Raw genomic sequence first — 20306 nt, 5'->3', positions numbered from 1 at the left:
ACAAAACTGTGAGGGAATGGTAAGCCCAAAACGGACAATATCGTGCTACGGTGGTGAAACGGGCCCGGGATGTGATGGACCCGGGCTGGGATGTGACAAATGGTATCAGAGCCAATCCCTGGCCGGAAGTGTGCCGACGAGGACGTCGGGCCCCCTAAGGGGGGTGGATTGTAACATCCCACATCACTCAGGGGAGTGATCCTTAAATGTATATTTACATCCCTACCTAGCACGAGGTCTTTTGGGAGCTCACTGGCTTCGGGTTCTGTAGGAACTCCGAAGTTAAGCGAGAAATGGGCCAGAGCACTCCAAGGATGGGTGACCCACTGGGAAGTTGCTTGTGAGTTCCCAAAAACAAAACCGTGAGGGAATGGTAAGTCCAAAGCGGACAATATCGTGCTACGGTGGTGGAGCGGGCCCGGGAAGTGATCCGCCCCAGGCTGGGATGTGACAGCTCAAAGGCAAATGTATGTTGTAATTAAGGTGGTCCTACCCAGAGTGCGATAAATATACATATGAAAGTCTTCTGATGACCATTCGATTGTTTGGTATGAGTTTCTTTTGTGCCCATCCAGTGTTTAATGTAATGTCTGCTAACATATGTTGACAACACTCAGTATGTTGCGTTGAGAGCACTCGACAAATTCTCTCGATAGCACTCATCAGATTGCTTTGTCATATGTCAATATTTGTTTACATGTAAACAACATAATTTGACTGACGACAACACACCCACCATGTATTCGACGAAATACCTTGGTGTATAAAGAGAAATTTTTTTGCACACTTCGCACTCCATGTCTATCCAAAAAAGTTAAGACCTTTGACATTGGAATCCCTCAATACTCAAATTCTGAATCTGTCACTAAACTAACTCTGCTCTCCCCGCACCATTTCAGATAACTCTAAGAGCTTCTATAAGTGTAGATTTTGTCTAAATTGAGGAATATAGAAATTACTATTAGAATCCATGATCGAAATTATAACAAACCCTAAAATTTGTATAAAATGATATCTGTAAATCAAGGGAACAAGGCATGCACTTGCACTGCAGGGCACTGCAGTTCAAACACATAATTATGATGAGTAAGAAATGCCAAAGACACCAAAATTTGTGGCCCCAAAATCCCATTTGAGACACGAATGCAAACTTCACGGCTAACCACATTGCAGACCTGCCAAAGAAGAAAAAATGACAGACAACAAAACCACATATCTCGGGGCACCAGTTGAGACCATTATCAAGGGGAGCTGTATGACTGAATGGGACTGAAGTGGAAGTGTTGCTTTGGCAATTATATGAACTTGGAAATTTGAAATTATAAGTCACAAGTTTTGGTGACAGGATGAAATGAGGATGTCAAGGTGTCAATGTCTCAAATTATTCATATCATGTTACGTGGAATGCTAAAATTTATGACAAGACATCATCACCTTTAACGTCTTTTTTTTCTTGTAAGTCAATCTTAATCGTCATATTCTACTTTTTTTTTTTTTTTGTGAACATCGGCAGATTCTACTTTAAATTATATTTTGAGTTGTCTTCAACTCACCAAACTTGTTCCACTGAATGAACCATGCATCTGCAAAAAGAGGATAAATCATGAAGTTTCTCTTTTTTTTTTTCAACGGGATATAAAGTATAGCTGGTTTTGCATTTGGAGTTTAGATCGACTAAATTTGTATTTTATGAAAGAGTTTAGTTTATAGATAATACGTATAATCAAAGATGGGAGGTCGATTCTAATTATTATTTTTATATAATTGTAAGCATCAACCACATCTGATTGTAGCACAACTATTAATATTTACGCTTTAAAATGATCGTTCCACACTTATTAGCAATAGTGATAATGTCACGTACCTATGTAGAAGTTGAGCTAACATAACTCTTATAAATTTATATTATGGTTCAATAACGCTCAAAACAATGTGAACAAAACACGTTACAACACACCACAATCGATTTTTAGATTGTGTTTCTTGATACTATTACAATTAGAGCTATTTCATGTTCTCTGAGACAACATACTTGACGTGGTGTATTACGAGACTTCATATTTTTAAACAATATATTAGTCTTTCTAGTTGTGGAAACAACCTATTTGTAAAGTAACGATAAGCTGCGGACGAAAAACTTCCCCTCCCCCCCCCTCCCCCAACCCTTGCAAGGCAGAGAGCCTTGTTGGCTTTGAGTCGCCCCTATATTACTCCTAATTTCCGAAGTTAGAACAAAAATTTTGGTAAGTCGAGGCAAGGGCTGCCGTTCACTGCATTTGCACGAGTTGGAGCAGCAGAAAGACATGACTTAGTTCAAGTGTTTCAATCAAGAAATGTGATTAATTATATGCAGATGAATGCAATGCACCAAGAAACACCACACAAACAAACACCCGACCCGACACCATATTTTCATCCGAGGACAATTAGATTTGCTGTGTTTCCTCCACGGATATAGTCATATGCATCCGCATCCATGTCTTTTGCTGCAGTTCACTGGATCTGTCTCAATCATCGGCGAGATTTTTGGAACGTTTAAACAATATGATAACACTATCCACCGTGTCAAAATACTGGCTCATGCTTTATAAGGAAGCAGTCGTTTTTTGGTCGGTAATCACTGTTTTAGATGTGCGCATAAATATATGAAAGTTTTAACGAAACACTTTCGGTACTATTTATTTTTAATGAAAATAACCTTTTTATTCTAAAAAGACACTCTTGGTACTATTCACTTACAACACATTTTCGTCATTTTGATTAAAACTCAAAATTTTCAAGCAATTTTCATTAGTTTTCCTTAAATATTTCTGTTTGTATCTTAAGTGAGTTTTGTATACGTATCAATTGTGGTTTGCAGAAGGAACTCGTTTCAATAAAAGAACCAAGTGCAAGCAAAGTTGTACTGAATAACCATGAACCGGTTGAAGTCGAGAATGAAAATGACAGATTATGGGTTCGTTTGGATGTGATTTTAAAATGACTGAAAGCGCTTTTAGAGAAAATGTTTTTGGGTTTCAAAAGCACTTTATGTGCTTTTTTCAGGACTTACTGACATTTTTATTAAGGATTGTTTCCAAAAATATTTACACCAAAAACGCTTTAAATCATTTTAAAAGCACATCCAAACAACCTCTATGTTCCCAACAACCCAAACTATTAGGCCCTAACAATTATTTTTTTCTTTATATGTATCAAGTGTGATTTGCACAAGGGAGAATGACTCGTTTAAAGGAACCAAGCACAAGCAAAACTCTACTGAATAACCATGAATTGGTTGAAGAATATAAATGGTGGATTGTGTGCCCGAAAGCCCAAACTTTTAGACCTAACAATTAATTTTCTTTCTCTTTATTGAAAGGCCCGTTAGACCACTAGAGCCCATTGGAGAGGTATATAGGGCTGAATTCTTTTATTTGGGCTATGTCATGGGTTCAATCAAAGGCTGAAATATATTCAGAGAGGGGTCTTTGACTCACTCCTAACCGCACCGATAATACCTTTAAACACATTACTAGATGTTGAATTCTAACACAAAAGACCTAAGTGTTATTACAAGTGGCACTATTAGAAGTGGCACCATATACTTATCGATTGTATTTTCTCAGTTTCCCGATATGGGACTTATATTAATTAACACTCCAAATCAATAATCACAACAAAGAATATTACATAGGAAACTTTATGACGGACTACAATGTATAGCAGCAAAATGTCTTATATCTCACAAAACAAGAATAAAAATGAAAAAGGAAATAAACAATATACGTATGAAGTATCACTTGCAGACAATATTTTGGATCGACCGCGTAGCAAGAACGATGTCCATGGTGCAGTTCATATGAGCAGACCTCTTCTTCTTGATCACCTTCATCAAGTGTATCTTCCCCTCCAACCTAGAAGTGGACGTAATTGGGATAATCCCCAAGCTAATATCACTCGCTAATTGAGAATTGGCGTTCAACCCATTCGAACTTAGGTCCAGAGAGGCCTCGACCTTTCTAGTCGATCGAGCCTTGGCACGTTCCTCGTACACATTGGTCTGTCCAATTTTTGTCCCCCTATAATCAAACTCAACAATTCCATCCTTGTACTTGAAGTGTCCGAAGTTGGTGTTCTTCACACCAAACTGAACATCCATTTCTAGGTTAAATGAAGGGTTCGTGACACTGCCAACTTCGTACTGACTAAGGGAGGCTGATCGAACCCGGAACTTAGGGCTCTTTATTTTCATGACGGTGAGTGCAAAGACTGTGATAACTACAACTTGGAGCACAGCAAATACAACAATGTATAGTAGGCACCTCATGCGCTTGTTTCTTTTCAGCTCGGCGGGGTCTGCTGTGACGGCAGATTCTTGGTCGCTCCGAGTGTAGCTGTTTGCCAGGGGTGCCGAGGGAGGGGGAGATGTTGCTTCTTTCTCAGCTGCCATTTTAATTTCTTTCAATTTGTAGCTTCACAAAGTTTTTGTTTTTTGGTTTTCTGTTTTCTAGGGTTTCTGTATATTTGTTTGGTGAGTGGAAGATAGATAATGTTGGTAGTTTTGATTAGAAAGTATTTATAGATATATGATAGGAGGATTAAGAGTGCACTTATTTTGAATGTGGGATCAGCAAAGGTCCTCTGGGTTGCCATTTTCTTGTTACAAACGCGGAAGCCGGCTTTGAAGTTGGACTTCTCGCAGGCACGTGATGGTGACTTGTACGATTCATTACTTTTCAAACAAGATTACCACTTGCAAAACCAATTTTTATTTTATTAATAAGCATATAATTCGTACGAGGATACCAGAAGCCTAATGACATTGCAGATTGCACCTCATGCTAATTAGTAATTGTTGGCCTAAACATTACAAAGCCTACGTAGTGCGTAGGTCGAGTAATTATGAGTTAACTGAGTCCTTTTTGTAAATGCGGTCGTGCCAACTCGAGCCCTGACTCAGTCAGGCGAGTGGAATAGATGTGGTGATGGTGGTGTCGAATGCGTTATTGACTTCTATACTTGAGCGACTACTGCTGAGAAAGGAACACCTCTCGGCCTAGGGTTGTAGTCTTGTAGAACCTAAAAGACGAGATTGCTTAATTCACTGCGAAGTTCAAGATCTTCTACACCGTATTCAGTTGCTTCAACTATATTCATGAGAATATATACTTGCACCGAATCGATATTAGGCTGTACGGGCAAAGACACTCAAAGGAAATGTTTATTTGTCCAAACTGAAGATCCTCCTAAATTGTTTAATTCTACGCTTTAGTTTTATTTACTAATCCAAACTGAAGATATCGCCAGTTGTCAACACAATTTTTTTTACTTATCCAAACTAAAGATGTGTTGACGAGAGGGTTAAGATAGTTAGTATTTTTCTAAGGGTTATAAGAAGGGTTTCACGTAGAGCGAGAGTTTTCGAGTAGAGCGTTTTGAGTTGAAGGAACTCTCTACGTTGCAAATCCTTTTGTATTTATAGGGATAAATTTCGTGATGGATAAGTCTACCTAATGGTATAATTCCGATAATATTCGATTCTTATTCTTTAAATTTACTCAGAATTATTCTTAGCCGAAACTTTACTGCCGCTAAGTCTTGCTTTCTTCGACTATCTGAACCTAAATTAATTATGCGATTGATTCAACTTTTATTCGCAAACAAACCCTAATCCTTAATATTTCCATCATCTAACAATTTTGAGTGTATGAGCTGATTGCGTGCAAAATCGGATCCAAATAGTAATTAATCAAAATATTTAGTATGATGGTGCCCAAAAACGGTAATGATATTTTTTTTTATTGTAATCATTATTATTTGGCCGGTTAGGTGGCTTAGTGGAGTGTTTGACTTGTATATTACTGGTTCTGGAAGTAGGAAAAGTATGTTTCGAGACTCGGCCAAAAAAAAAAAGGTATGACAACTTGCATAAGAGAAAAGATCAATGACATACATCAACTCTATCAGAAATGATCCCAAAGGCGTCTAATTAGGTATGATAAGTTCAACTGTGACGCGTTGAAAAGATCATGATAAGAAAACAGTCTCAACGACGTATTTTCATCTTTATATGCACTTATCAGTACCAGTATGAAGAATACGTAGTAGTAGCCTGAGACGGGTCACTGTCTTTTACGTCCTTCACTCAAACTTCATCCCTGCAACTTATCCATCATTTTCTTGTCCTTCAGTGCCTAACCTCGAGGCGTTTCTCCTTTTTTTTTTCTTGGTCCAAAATCTCTAGTAGAATAAAGATTGATCCCTCGAAAGTTTGGTTGTCATATGAATTCGTGCCTATCAACTGTTTGAGGAATTACCTATGTCATGAACCTGGACCCGTCTATTTTAACCCACTCCATTTTAAAAACCTGGATCTGTCCCTCATCGTAGTGATCTGAACTTCATATGAAAAGATATTGTGTTTAGCTTTTTTGGTCTGGGAAATATGTTTTTTTCATACATGTTAAATTAAAAACACATACCACTCTCACTAAAATGAAAAGAAAATTACCATTTTACAAATTAGTCTCACACGTAGATTTCTCACAAAGATTTCCCATTGTGCTTTAGCTTCTGTACTCCATGAGAAAAATTTCTGTTGTGTATTTTCGTAAGGCACTTTCAACAAAAGTATGAGACTCTTAAATTTTGCTTATACGTACCTGATCTCATGCCACCCTTCCTGATACGAGAGCTTCCTAATTAGGTAAATATATTGTTGGAAAATATAAGTATTTTAGAGATTTGATTTAATTAGTGATTTGAAATTATATAATTAGGGATTTAACATGATTTGATTTAATTTGGTATATGCTTCCTTGTATTGTGGACAAAGGATTGTTTTGATTTATTTTCTAGTATTGCTCCCTTGTAATCTTATAAATACTTTCGTATAGAGAATAATAAAGTATTGAAGTTGTATTTAAGAATTGTGAGATTGTAGAGAATTTCAAATTTATCCTAAACCTTTATTTTCAACTTGGTATCATACCAGAGTTCGATTCTTAGTTGAACTTTGTTGTGAGTGCTTTCCTATGTGAAGATTATTTATGATTGTTAGAAGAAAAAAGAAGAAAGAAGTTGTGTTATCGCTCATTGAGGAAGGAAAAAAAAACAAGAATAATGAAAAAATTGTAGGAAAAAAAGATTTGGTGGTTGAGGCTTCCGAAAAGAGGCATTAGTTTCAGTTGGGCTTTCGAAAAAATTAACATTTGTTCCAATTGGACTTTCGAAAATAGGTGTTAGTTCAAACATAACAAGAGATTTATTTGCTGCGTTAAAATAAAAAGACGTTAGTTCCAATTGGATTTTCAAAAAGATTAGCGTTAGTTTCAGTTGAGTTGTTGAAAAAGAGGCGTTAGTTCCAAGGATTAAGATTTGTTAGTCGGGCTTTCGAAAAGAGGAATTTGTTCTAGTAGGCCTTTCGAAAGGATTGGCGTTAGTTTTAGCTGAGCATTCGAAAAAAAGGTGTTAGTTCCCATGTATTATGATTAGCTGAGTTTTCGAAAACATTGGCGCTAGTTCCAGCTGGGCATTCGAAAAGAAACGGTATATCCGACGAATTGAGATTAGCTGAGCTTTAGAAAAAATTGGCGTTAGTTTCAGCACCTGTGTCTCGCTTCTAATGCGTGGTTCCACATGAAAGGGGGTGTTGAATTTATAAAGTTTCAAATTAGATCTTATTTCCTTCTTGGCAAAGTGGGGTGTTGGAAAATGTAAAGAAAAGTATTTTAAAGATTTGATATATGATATGATTTGATTGGTATAGGTTTCATTGTCTTGTGGACAAATGATAGTTTTGATTTATTTTCTAGTATTGCTCATTTATAATCTTATACATACCTCCTTATAGAGAATAATAAAGCATTAAAGTTGGGTTTGAGAATTGTGAGATTGTAGAGAGTTCTAAATTTAACCTAAACCTTTATTTTCAACTCTTAATATTTTCATTCTAATTACTTTATGGTATATACAGTACTATGTATATAGATATAGAAGAGTAAACGACGCGTGTGTGTATATATATATATATATATTTTTTTTTTTTAGATGTAGGAAATATTTTTCCCCTCTCTAGTAGGTTTGAAACCGTCTGATATGGAGTCCTAAACCCATATACAAATAATCAGAGAGCTTTATCAACCCATAGCACAACTTCAAGGAAAGTGTTTTCTTTGACCACCTCAATTTTCATTATCTAATAAGCATTATATTATATGCTTGATGACTTCAAACTATGTGACAATCTCAACTATAAATAGGCTATATAAGCTTATCTGAATCTTCGTCACTTCCCACCACCGTTGGAATTTTCAATTCAAACTGTTTGTATTAATCAAGAAATTAAGCAAATTAATATGGCAGAAAGGAATCAAGAGTCCCTTTGGCACCCTACGCTAATGGCCAAGCCATGGCCAGAAGCGATGCAGAGTCAGCCACAGACCACTCCCAAGACTTACGCAAAAAGAAACGCATCAGATGTTTAGTGTACATTGCTGTTTTCGCCGTCTTCCAGATCGTCGTTATAACGGTGTTTGCACTCACCGTGATGCGTGCCAAGAGCCCAAAGTTCCGAATTCGCTCTGTCACGATTGAAGAGCTCACTACTGACACAAACACAGCCAGCCCTTCGCTTAACTTGAGGTTCATTGCTGAAACTACCGTCAGGAATCCTAATTTCGGACTGTACAAATTTGAGGAGAGCTCCATAACCGTTGTGTATAGGGGTACAGTGATCGGCGATGTTGCTGTTCCAAAGGCAACGGCCAGGACTAGGGCAACGAGAAGGGCTACTGTGACGGGGGACGTGACAACGGCCAATTCGAACTTGGGCAATGATGTAAGTTCTGGGTTTGTGACGCTTAACACAATATCCACGCTAAGAGGAAAGGTTTATTTGATGAACATGATCAAGAAAAGTAAGTCTGCAGAGATGAACTGCACGTTCAATATTAATTTGACGGAGAAAGTGGTCCGAGAAATAAGTTGCAAGTAGCACATGTAACACACACGTTACTACGGTTTGTGGTGAACTACATAGTTTGTTGGTTTAGGGCTTAGCGTTTGCTAGTTTGCTATCAATGTTTGTGTATATTATGGTTTTGGATGACCTTTATTCGTTTGTGTCTCAGTATTCAATAAGGAGATATGTGATTTAGATTGAGACGTCCATCATTTATATATGTGTCGTTTGTCACATAAATCTATTGTATGCTTTGGCTATACCCTCTTATCCTTGAACAAGTCAAACAAAAATGAAAATCCACCGCTTTTTTATATATCTTTTAACATAAGGCAAATCATATTGATCTGAGGATAATGTCAGGTCGACTAAATTTTTAAATCAAATTTGCAAATCAAATAACATGTCACCAATAAGAAATAAGCACGTTAATTAATACTTAAATAATAATCCAATCGTAGCAACCACATCATTTGGTTTAAAAATTTAGTTTTCCTAGCTAGCATTGCTCTTGATCCGAGTAATTTATTGGTGTACCTAGAATATGGTTATAGACCTATAGAGTATTATTTTTTCACTTAACTGCTCTTGTTTAGGGTTCCTTTTCGTTTGTTGTTTACTGTTGCCTACAGGCCTAAGTGTACTTGGCCTCCCGCCTTATCTTGGCTTGTCTAGACTTGAGATGTTGCTCTCTATTTACTTGGGTCTGTCCTCTTTCTTTTGTTTTGCTTTGTTTCTGTTGGGTTTGTGTTTGGTTTGGACTTGGGTCCATCTATCACAATATGTAATTCTTCCCTTCATTAATGAAGCCTCCCTTGTCCCAAAAAAAAAAAAAAAACAACAACGTATAACGCATTAAATGACCCCACATAATTTGTGTTATCAGTGCTTATAAAAATTTCTCTCTGAGTTGAAGACGATCAACCCACTAGTGCAATTTTCCATGTTTGTATTTTTTGTTAGAGTGAACTATTTGATATATGGAGGTTGAAATTCAAATCCAATTCAAACAGTCAAATTGAAGCCGTGGGAAAGATTAGGGTCCTACATTTGATTGTTTTATCAAGTTGACTCTTCCCTTTGTGTTGATGAAGCAAGAGCTTTTTGAAGATGCTTGAGGTGAAGAGCAAGCAAGGTATGCCAGCCAGTTAGTCCAGATCTGGCATAAATCATCAACTTTTTGAGCTGAAATTGATCATATATTTAACCATAACAGGTATTCAGATATTAATTATAAAGTATCATCTTCTTTGTAGGAATGCTTATTTTAGAGGGGACTAAAAGGATACATTTATGCAGCCTGATTATCTGCCTTAGATAGCTTTAGACGAAGAGGAAAATGGCAGTATTTGAAGCACATAAATTTCTTAATGAGATGGAGAAGTACTCTTTCTTCACCTTTCTTTTTATAATTTTATTATCTTACATGAAATACTAAATCCCCAAAACTCCCATGATATGGGTCCAAACTGCGTAGAAGACATAGAATTTGTACATATGTCTCGGTGATAACTACCAAGGAAATTAGCCACAGGCGTGTCGTATTCGTTGATAAAGTACCGAATAGTAGGGACATGTAAAGCTTGAGATGATTGCTTCCACTATGGAGTTATGCTCCAATGTGAGCAACTTTAGGAGAATAATTTATCGTGGTCAGGAAATTCGGGTCCAATAATGCTATGTTTTATTCTACGCGATATTGTATTATTTAACTAAGATATTATAATTGTTGTTAATTCATTGTATGTAAGTTTTTTTTTACATACCTCTTTTTACCTTCCACGCACCTCCTATTAATTTCTGTCATCTGAAACTCTTCAATTCATTTGATACAACATCCAAAATTAAGAGGTGTGTGTGGAAAGTTAAAAAGAGTGTGTGGATAGCATCACTTTTTTCTTCAACAGAAATTTGTATAGAAAAACATTAGAATCCCCTTCTTATGTTTGATAATGATGTATATGCACTTGAACATGTCTCTAAGGCTGTGTCGTATGAGTAATTTTTGTATGCGACAATATTTCATATGCAATCACTACCAACGAGCCATCTGACGTTACATGTTAATCCGGTTAACATAATCTTCTTTTCATTTGGTTAACATAATCTCCTTATAATTATCTATTCCAAACTTTATCAAACTACGAAAAAAAGATTTCGACGTATTCCGGATCGATCCTTATGAAGTAGTCTCCATCAGGCAGGCCTGTAAGGCTTTTAATTAATACTCTGAAACCATTTCAGTAGAACTACTCACTAGTCCTAACTTTTTGCACATGTAAACCAGACCCACCTAGTTTGAAAGGTTCAACAAGAGGCAGTCTCTGGTCTAGTCTAAAGGTCATGTTTAAATCCGAACTAGTTGGAGATTCGCACATGACTCTACACAATTTCATGATGTAAAAATCAGACTAAGCCCTAAATGAGTAAGGCAATCAAGAAATAAACCTAGTTCATAAAAAAGAATTTCCACAATGTAGAGGGGAGAGCATAATATTTTTCTTATCAAGAGGTTGAAAAGTTAATGAAAAATTCGTTGCAAGCAAATATTGTGCATCTCAAAAATTCAAACCAATATTATACAAAGAATGTGCAAAAGATGAAAACTCCCATGCACAGAACATACATATATATTTTCCCTCCATATAAAAAAATTAGAAATACAAATTAATATTCAACAACAACCAAACTCCAAACCCATCAAAATGAAATTAAAAATTCCCAAGAAAACGCAATAAAAGAAAAGAAGAAAGAAAAAAAGAGTCAAGGATTAAATAATTTGATCACTTGCAAGTTAATACGCGGACCATTTTGGCTTTAATATCAAGATTTATGGTGCAGTTCAAATCGGCAGACTTCTTCTTCTTGAGAACGTTCAACAGATGAACCTTCCCATCCAACTTAGCGTACGCCGTCAAAGTCAAATTCCCAGACCTCAGATCGCTACTCAACTCAGAGTGGCTCGAAACCTTGTTCGAACTCAACGACACTACAACATTAATCCTCTTTGTTTTCTTAGCCTTAGCTTTTTCCTTAGCTATGGTTCCCTCGCCGACCTCGGTGCCTTTGTACGAGAAAGTTGCCTTGCTGCTCTCGAACTTGTAGTGTCCAAAGTTGTTGTTTTTTACCGCAACAACGGCATTGATTTCAATCTTGAAGGAAGGAGAAGAGGAGCTGGAGCTTGTGGCAAGTGAGTTGACTGCAACCGAGTCTAAGCGGACTTTGGGAGTTTTGACTCGGAGGACGAAAACCACAAAAAGGACTATGATGATGGTTTGTGCTATGATCCCAGCGGCTATGCACAGCAAGCACCTGTTTCGCTTCCGGCGAGAATCTTCGGTTCCGGTTGTCATAATGATTCTAGATCTGGTTTAGATTGAGAATGGGAAGTAGAGGCTTTCTTTTTGTTGTTGGTTTGGTTTGAAGGTGTTGTGGTTTACTGCAAGAGGGAAAGTGTATTTATTTATAATAGGGTTGTGGACCTAGTATTTTTCTTTTTTCTTTTTTTTCTTTCTATATTTTGGATGTTGGCCTCCATAAAGAGATATGCTAGTTGTTTATACCTTTTCCAGCTGAGTTGCCCTAACGTGTTTTTTTTCCTTTTTCCATTTTTCTACATATTTTTAGCTTATTTAGGATAAACTAAAATTCGTAAGACAAATTATAAAAGCTTCTAACGTTTGAAACCCGTTCGTAATAATTACTTGCACGAAGTGAGTATTTTTATTCTCAAATAAAAAATAATAAAAAAGTGAGTTATAAAGATTTTATTTATGATATACCCGGAAAACAAATTGTAAGAGATAACGACAAAGAATCGTTTATATTCAAAGCCATTCACCTTCACGTTATTTCAAATAAATAAACATACGGTAAATTAATAAAAATGAGGGGAGTTCGATTCAGAATTAGGGTTTTAGATATCACAAGGCGTGGTGTGAGTTAGCAATCAAAAGTATACAGCAATTACCTAACCTAATTCCTGTTGGGCAACTAAGTCAAATGACAGTGTGTGTTGAGCTCAAAGTGAGGCAGAGAATCAGATAAATGAGTTTGAAATGTCACATTTTGTGAATCTGTGATATATAATACTTCACGTAGAAGGCATGATGTATCATGTAATACTAGGACGAAATTGCTTGGCTCAAGTTTGAAATATTCGCAGTTTGAAGGGATGACAAGCTTCCCGTGATACCGGGAGAACAAAAAGGTCCTATTATGGTATAGAGGCCAAAGTGATTTTCATTTTTATCAAGGGACTCGTTATAGATTCACCTTATTTCAAACTTCAACGTGTCAATGTTGATAAAATAATACGAAATTTGATGAAATAATTGATCAAAATTAAAACTCATTTATATATCATGAATAAAACTCATCTTTGATATAAACTCTCTTACAAGTTACAAATACATGAAAATCCTTCTAGGATGGATTAAATTCATCAAACGATGCAAAACAACTCGGTTCTCTTTTTTAAAGCCAAAATATCCATCAAAATAGCCAACTAGGCAATATTTAATTCAGGAAACTTTATATAGTAGAGTACCACGCTGGCCGGTCTAGCTAACTATATTATAATATCCGAACAACGACATAATTTCCAGGCGCACCAAGGTAGCAGATATCAAATATTATCATAACTTACATTGGGACACATCCATGATATCATTTTTTTTACATAATTTTTTACATGTGTTTTTATAAAATTTACTTCGTAATGTATTTCAACAATTTAAATTGTAAAATACTAAAGCCTAGTTGTTATTTTCAGTCATTTTCAATTGTTATCACGTTAATTGGGATGATTTGACTTAATCAATCGGCCTTTGGTGGCTGGTCTTCTACGGTGGAAGAGGAGCTCAGGATGGGGATCCTTCTGATCAGCCTATCTGAATCGTTCAAATTTAATCCAACAGTTCTAAACAGGAAATTCTTTAAAAGTTATAATAATTGAAACCGTTGAATTAAATATGACCTGTCCAGATGGGCTGGTCAAAAGAATCCTCATCCAGAGCTCAGGAGAGGATCTTCTTCCTTCTACGGCGGCGAATTGGTCCCTACCATGAGCGTAATATTCGATGCTAAGCCTCATGATATAAATAAAGTATCTGGGGAACGATATTCTTATAACAGTGAATTACACGCAGATATTTGCTATTGTTTACACTATATAGAATCCACCACCATCGGCTCTTTGTTTCTTGAGATCCAAGACGTGTGAATAAATGTTGATCAATTTTTGCAAATACAGAGAGAGATCCAAGACGTGTTCATGATTGATCTTTTCATGCCGAATATTATAATCATTGTTTGATATTTTTATATGATTATTGTTGAATGAATATGTTAAAGGTCCTGGAGGAACTTAATACAAGAATGAAGTGCACTTCTGAGTTATCTCCCATGAAGTTTTAGCTCTATATAATTTAATTAATCCTCCAAATTACAATGAAAAACACAGATAATGTAGGACGGTCATAAATGCTTCTATGACAAGCATATTGATAATTTTAATATAAACGCAAGTTTTTCTTGAAAAAGTATTAATTTGAAGTGTAAAGTATTTCAAGCGAAATATTAACTTTTTTTTTTGTCAAACATTGTCATAAACATTTTTATGCGATTTGAAAACAATTTCAGTTATGTTAAAACATTTTCAAACGAATCTTAACTCTAAGATGTAACATATATAACTTGAGAATCCCCAAAAAGTTTTCTTCCTGAATTAGGAAATTTTGAGGTAAATCAAGTTTGGATCAGTCACAAACAGTTTCAGTTTTTTACATATATTTTTTGTTTTGTTTTTTTCTTTCTCTATTCTTCTCTTTTGAGGTGATCCGAGCTCCCAACTTGTATCTTAATCCATCTTTCTTGTCTTGTCCAGTCCAACTGTACTCGTCGTCGTTGTCGAAGCTAACACTTCTCCTAATCTGATGCCTTCTTGGTTGAACTTGAAGATGCCCATGTGCTTTTGCATTCTGGCAAAATATATGATTAATGATAATCCTGCTACTTAATTGACATTGACAGACTTTCTTAACTCCCAAACCAATAATGTCACAAATAAATCATCAAATTAAAGATGCGCATCAAGAGGAAGGTCCAAATTAATCCAAATAAAGAGAGAGAAAAAAAATTGGAAGGACGTTGGGGGTGAGGGGGCGCTAGCTTGGGGAGATTAGGGTTTATTGTTCGCATGTATAAACTACAAAATATGGCTAAAACAAAAAAAATTAAATTAAAGCAAATGTATGACCTCGCATAATTCCATGAATTCTCAACACAACTGACAAGGGGGGCATCATGGAGAAATTTTTCACGGGTAATGCTAGGGAGATTAAATTTGGAGACAAAAATTGTAAACTAAATGATGTGTCACAAATAAGAACAAACACATTTATCAATGCTTAAGCAATAAACCAATCATTAATTTCTATGTTCTTTAGTTTCCAAAATTTTGTCTCCCTATTATTATCTATTTTCTAGTGTACTGGGAATAGAGTATTTATTCCAAGTGTTATAATATAAGTGGTTAAAATAATTTTTTAAAGTATCTAATCACTTGTATTATAATATTTGAAATACCGGACCATGTTGTTTCACTGAAAAACTCTCGGCATAATGTGCTGTCTTCTGCGGTGTCTTGTTAGTGGGTCGACCAATGCGTATATACAGAGAATGAAATATGCATATATATGGTTTGGCATGTGCTGGACTTTGATTAAAATAATAATAATAATAGAAACTTGTAAGCAGATTTTAGGCCCATGGCATTCTCGTCTCGTCAGACTAGAGTGAATGCAAGTACTATTCTCACTATTTGGAAAATGGGCTTATAATCCTGAGTACCTCATCAAAGGTTTTTGGGCTTCCACTATTGGATCATTTAGTGCATTACAGTTTTCGTACCATAGAACTTACCTATAAAAAAAAAAAAAAGTAATGCTAAAGAGATCAAATTTGTAGACAAAAGTTTGTCAACTAAATAATATGAAAGTTACTGTTGAATTATTATTTAAGCGTTGATAAACGTGCTCAATTTTATTGATGACACATCATTTAAGTTGTAAATTTTGTCGACTTTCAAATATTTTGGACCGCTGGTAGTAAGCCTTGCGTACAACCAAAGAGCTGCGGGAATGCACACAGGCAAAGTTTTTCGTTTTTGGAAAATGGGCTTATTAATACTGATTACTTCATCAAAGTTTTTTGTTTTTGGGTTTTGCACTATTGGATCAGTTAGTACCTCACAGTTTTCCTACCTTAGAACTTCCCTAAAACAAAATTGTCATTTCTCTATGTAAAGAGAAGAGAGCAAGAATAAAAGGTTATCGTTGGATACTCTCTCTTTGTCACATTGTGTCTTTTTCTTAAGCCTTGGTCAATTTGATTCTTATAGTTTTATCTATAGTTAATAATCTTGATCCTTCTGCTTAGTTTTCCGTTGATCAAGCCTATCTATGATACATATATATATACACACACACGGCATGACTTTGGAAAATAAGATCCTCTCCGAATCCCTTCCATCTGGATCCTTCAATAATGTCTCATGCTCCAAGGCTCCAACTGACAAAAAAGGAAATAATATCAAGCCTCATGCATGAAGCAATCTAATAACTGGTATTATGCAAGTGCATATAATTTGATCATGTATGTAGGATTGTAGCACTCACCGACGTGCAGTTATTTACTACAAAGCATGTCGTCAAGTGAAGGCAGCCTACTGAAATGCTTTATCCAAACCTCAAAACTATATTTCTCAGACAAAAGCATATGACAGACTGAGAGCACAGAAGTAGGCTTGTGAGTTTGGAGTGATATACAAGAAAAAAAAAAAAGGATTGCTCACATGCTGATTCGTGCAACACGTTGGCCAATTTTCCAACTTGACTTCCACAACTACTCAAAATTTCTTTTACTTGCACTTTACTTAAATTACTTTATATTTTAACCTTTTTTTTTTCTTATTCAGTGAGATAAAAAAGCAAGTTCCATGCATGTTTAATTCCTAGTTTTAGTTCAAAATCAATAGTTATAACTTATAAGATTAAAACTTCAATCATCATAATAAAATGAGAAGTTGAACGAAAAAAAATCTCAAATTCCTTTATACAAGCGAAATTATAATTGGATTTGATTAATTTAAATAACAAAAAAATTCAAACTTAGTGCAGAAGAAACACAAACACATTACCTTCGTTAGCCAACTTGACTTCGTCCCAATCCCCAACCTATTTAATTAATGTTGGCTTTTAACTGATAGTACTCCACCAACATTACATGCCAAACTCAACGAAAAAAAAATCATCGTCACACAATAATTTTCAACTCTATACATGCATCCCTCTCTCTTCCTCAATCATTTTCAACTGTATACATGCATACCTCTCTCTTCCTCACTTCTTCAAAATATTCCAACTTTTCTTTCTTCTCCATATCCAACCCCACCAGCTAAAACTCCATGGAATCAGATGCACCACCACCTCAACCACCCTCTAAAACCTATGAATTAACAGCCTCTTCCATATTCTACACCAAACCAACCACAGCCACCACCACCTTCTCCCCATTTCACCTCCTCTTCAAGCAATGCGTCCTCCCCACCCCCACCTACATTCTCAAAGACATCTCGCTCACAGCCTACCCCTCCGAAATCCTCGCCATTGTAGGCCCTAGCGGTGCCGGAAAATCAACCCTCCTAGACATCTTAGCCTCCCGGAGGTCACCCACAGGTGGCTGGCTATCTCCTCCTGAACTCTTCCCCCGTCAACCCTTCCACATTCCGCAAGCTCTCAGCCTATGTCCCTCAGAACGACGCATGCCTTCCCCTCCTCACTGTCTTTGAAACCTTTGCTTTTGCCGCAAGCCTCCTCGTCCCCAACCCTAATCCTAAAAACATTGCCGCTATTGTCTCCTCTCTTCTAACCGAGCTCCGGCTCACACATTTGTCCAACAACCGCCTCGGCCAAGGCCTATCGGGGGGCAAAAGCAGGCGTGTCTAGATAGGCCTGAGCCTTCTCCACGACCCTGCTGTCCTCCTTCTCGACGAACCCACCTCAGGTCTCGACAGCACCTCCGCTTTCAACGTAATCCAAACCCTAAATTCCATCTGCACCTCACGTCATAGCACTGTGATCTTATCAATCCACCAACCAAGCTTCAAAATCCTCTCCACCGTTGATAGAATCCTCTTGCTATCAAAAGGGTCAATTGTCCACCATGGAACCCTTTCTTCTCTCGAAGCTTTTCTGCTCTCCAATGACTTCACTGTCCCTCCACAACTCAATGCTTTGGAATACACCATGGAAATTCTGAACCGCCTCCCTCCCATCACATCTACAACAACCACATCATCACCTCCTAATGATCCTATGAAACATGATGAGCAGGCAATTAGGCAAGTCATTAGATACAAAGGCTCTAGAATTCAAGAGATATTGGCTCTTTACAACCGGTTTTGGAAAGTCATCTACAGAACAAGGCAGCTTCTTTAACACTCATGAAGCACTTCTTGTAGGTCTTATTTTGGGAACTATTTACATCAACATTGGAGTCGACAAGCAAGGAATCGAAAAGCGATTCGGCCTCTTCGCCTTCACTCTTACATTCCTCCTCTCCTCCACCACCGAAACCCTTCCGATCTTCATCAACGAAAGGCCGATCTTCCTCCGAGAAACGTCTGGCGGAATCTACCGGCTCTCCTCCTACCTCATCGCCAACACTCTCGTTTTCTTGCCCTACTTGCTTACCATCGCGATCATGTACTCCGTTTCAGTCTATTTCTTGGTGGGTCTTTGCGGTTCTTGGCAAGCGTTTGCTTATTTTGTTCTTGTCATATGGATCATTCTTCCAATGGCGAACTCGTTCATCTTGTTCTTGAGCTCTTTAGCGCCCAACTACATCACCGGAACTTCGCTCGTGACAATACTTTTAGGTGGTTTTTTTCTCTTCTCCGGCTACTTCATCTCTCAACATAACATGCCCAAGTACTGGCTCTTCATGCACTTTTTCTCCATGTACAAATATGCCCTCGATGCTCTTCTAATCAACGGTACGGCTGCCTTGTGTCAAAGTGTTTGATATGGTACCAAGAGAGTAAGAGTGATAGTAGAGTTTGCATGGTTTCGGGGGGCGACGTGTTGCAGAAGAGAGGGCTGCATGAAGGGCAGAGGTGGACTGATATTCAGATCCTGCTAGGGTTTTTCGTGTTATATCGTGTTCTTTGTTTGATGGTCTTGACCAGAAGGGTTTCGAAATCAAAGTAGTGAAGATGGGAAAATTACAGTTAAATATTAAGGTACAAACCGTACAATAAATTAGTATGCTTGTGTTCTTGATTTTTATTTGCTTAATTGCCAAAAAACTGAAGCTGGCTACTGTAATAGCCCCCTCCATATGTATGGACAAATAAAAGCTATAGCTCCTTGAGCTTGGTGTATATAATTGTTGATGTCGATAAATACCATATGAAATAGGTTGAAAGTGAATATTTGTTTGTTCATTTTAGTTCAAAGCAAAAATTAGGGTTTTCTTTTGATACATGCCATACCGAGGTAAAAAATTCAGTCATAACACTCGCTTATAAACACAATGTTTTTAATCATCTGAACTACAAATTAATGTAAAAAAAAAATTGAATATTATTGAATTGGCATTTTATAAATTTAGACTTGGCAAAATTATAGATAATAGAATTTAACATTGTTTGAATTGATCATTGAGATCTAAATCAAGCACACCACATGCATAAAAGCTGAATATATCATGGGAGCCGTACGCAGTGAATTGAGTGAAATGCTGATTGGTGTGCTTTTATGCATGTGGTGTGCTTGATTTAGGGTCTTTGCTGAAGGAACCCGTGACACAAGATGTAGGGTCTCTGCTGATTGGTCATGGGAGCCGTACGTAGTGAATTGAGTGAAATGCTGATTGGTCAGCAGAGACCCTACATCTTGTGTCACGGGTCCCTTCAGGAAGCAAAATGATGCGCAGGGCATTGAGATTGTGAGAGAGGAGAGGGAAGAATCCAAGATCGTCACAACCTTAAACATGTGTATTCTGATAAGAGAGGTTTGGTTGTCGGGTGGTGAAGTTGAAGGAGTCACGAAGAAGTTGGAATAGGATCCTCTATGTATCCTTTCATCCGAGTCCTCCTGAACTTTCAATCATCTCCGTTCAACTGAAAATTGAACCACTAGGAATTCTTTCCTGATCACCTTTTAATGTTCATCTTCTTCCCTCTTTTCTATCTCTCTCTCTCTCCAGCTCAAGAATTAAGGACCCAAAGAATACAGATAGAAGAGATTCGAGGAGAATCTCAATCCGAAAGAAGTTGAAAATAAAGACTAAGGAAAGT

General features: G+C 36.9%; 3 protein-coding genes and 1 pseudogene across 3 annotated transcripts; 2 read left to right on the top strand and 2 right to left on the bottom strand.

The window, feature by feature from the left end:
- Positions 1 to 3778: 3778 nt before the first annotated feature.
- Positions 3779 to 4432, bottom strand: LOC103410386 (late embryogenesis abundant protein At1g64065-like). The gene has a single exon (XM_008349091.1). The coding sequence runs from the start codon at positions 4430 to 4432 to the stop codon at positions 3779 to 3781; it is 654 nt and encodes a 217-aa protein (XP_008347313.1).
- A 3960-nt stretch (positions 4433 to 8392) lies between these two features.
- LOC103410384 (late embryogenesis abundant protein At1g64065-like) lies at positions 8393 to 8977 on the top strand. Its single transcript, XM_008349090.1, has one exon. The coding sequence runs from the start codon at positions 8393 to 8395 to the stop codon at positions 8975 to 8977; it is 585 nt and encodes a 194-aa protein (XP_008347312.1).
- Positions 8978 to 11727: 2750 nt separating this feature from the next.
- LOC139197840 (late embryogenesis abundant protein At1g64065-like) lies at positions 11728 to 12297 on the bottom strand. The gene has a single exon (XM_070825834.1). It carries the CDS (start codon positions 12295 to 12297, stop codon positions 11728 to 11730), a length of 570 nt encoding a protein of 189 aa, XP_070681935.1.
- Positions 12298 to 17185: 4888 nt separating this feature from the next.
- LOC103410307 (ABC transporter G family member 8-like) lies at positions 17186 to 19437 on the top strand (annotated as a pseudogene).
- The last annotated feature ends 869 nt before the right edge of the window (positions 19438 to 20306 follow it).

This window comes from Malus domestica, chromosome 07, assembly GCF_042453785.1.
Source record: "Malus domestica chromosome 07, GDT2T_hap1".
NCBI lineage: Eukaryota > Viridiplantae > Streptophyta > Magnoliopsida > Rosales > Rosaceae > Malus > Malus domestica.
Note: the sequence above shows the minus strand (reverse complement) of the source record. Positions and strands in the feature narration are given on the sequence as shown.

What these genes read in the sequence shown, in the direction of transcription:
- LOC103410386 (XM_008349091.1), bottom strand. Translation starts at nt 4,432, where the DNA reads ATGGCAGCTGAGAAAGAAGCAACATCTCCCCCTCCCTCGGCACCCCTG.
- LOC103410384 (XM_008349090.1), top strand. Translation starts at nt 8,393, where the DNA reads ATGGCCAGAAGCGATGCAGAGTCAGCCACAGACCACTCCCAAGACTTA.
- LOC139197840 (XM_070825834.1), bottom strand. Translation starts at nt 12,297, where the DNA reads ATGACAACCGGAACCGAAGATTCTCGCCGGAAGCGAAACAGGTGCTTG.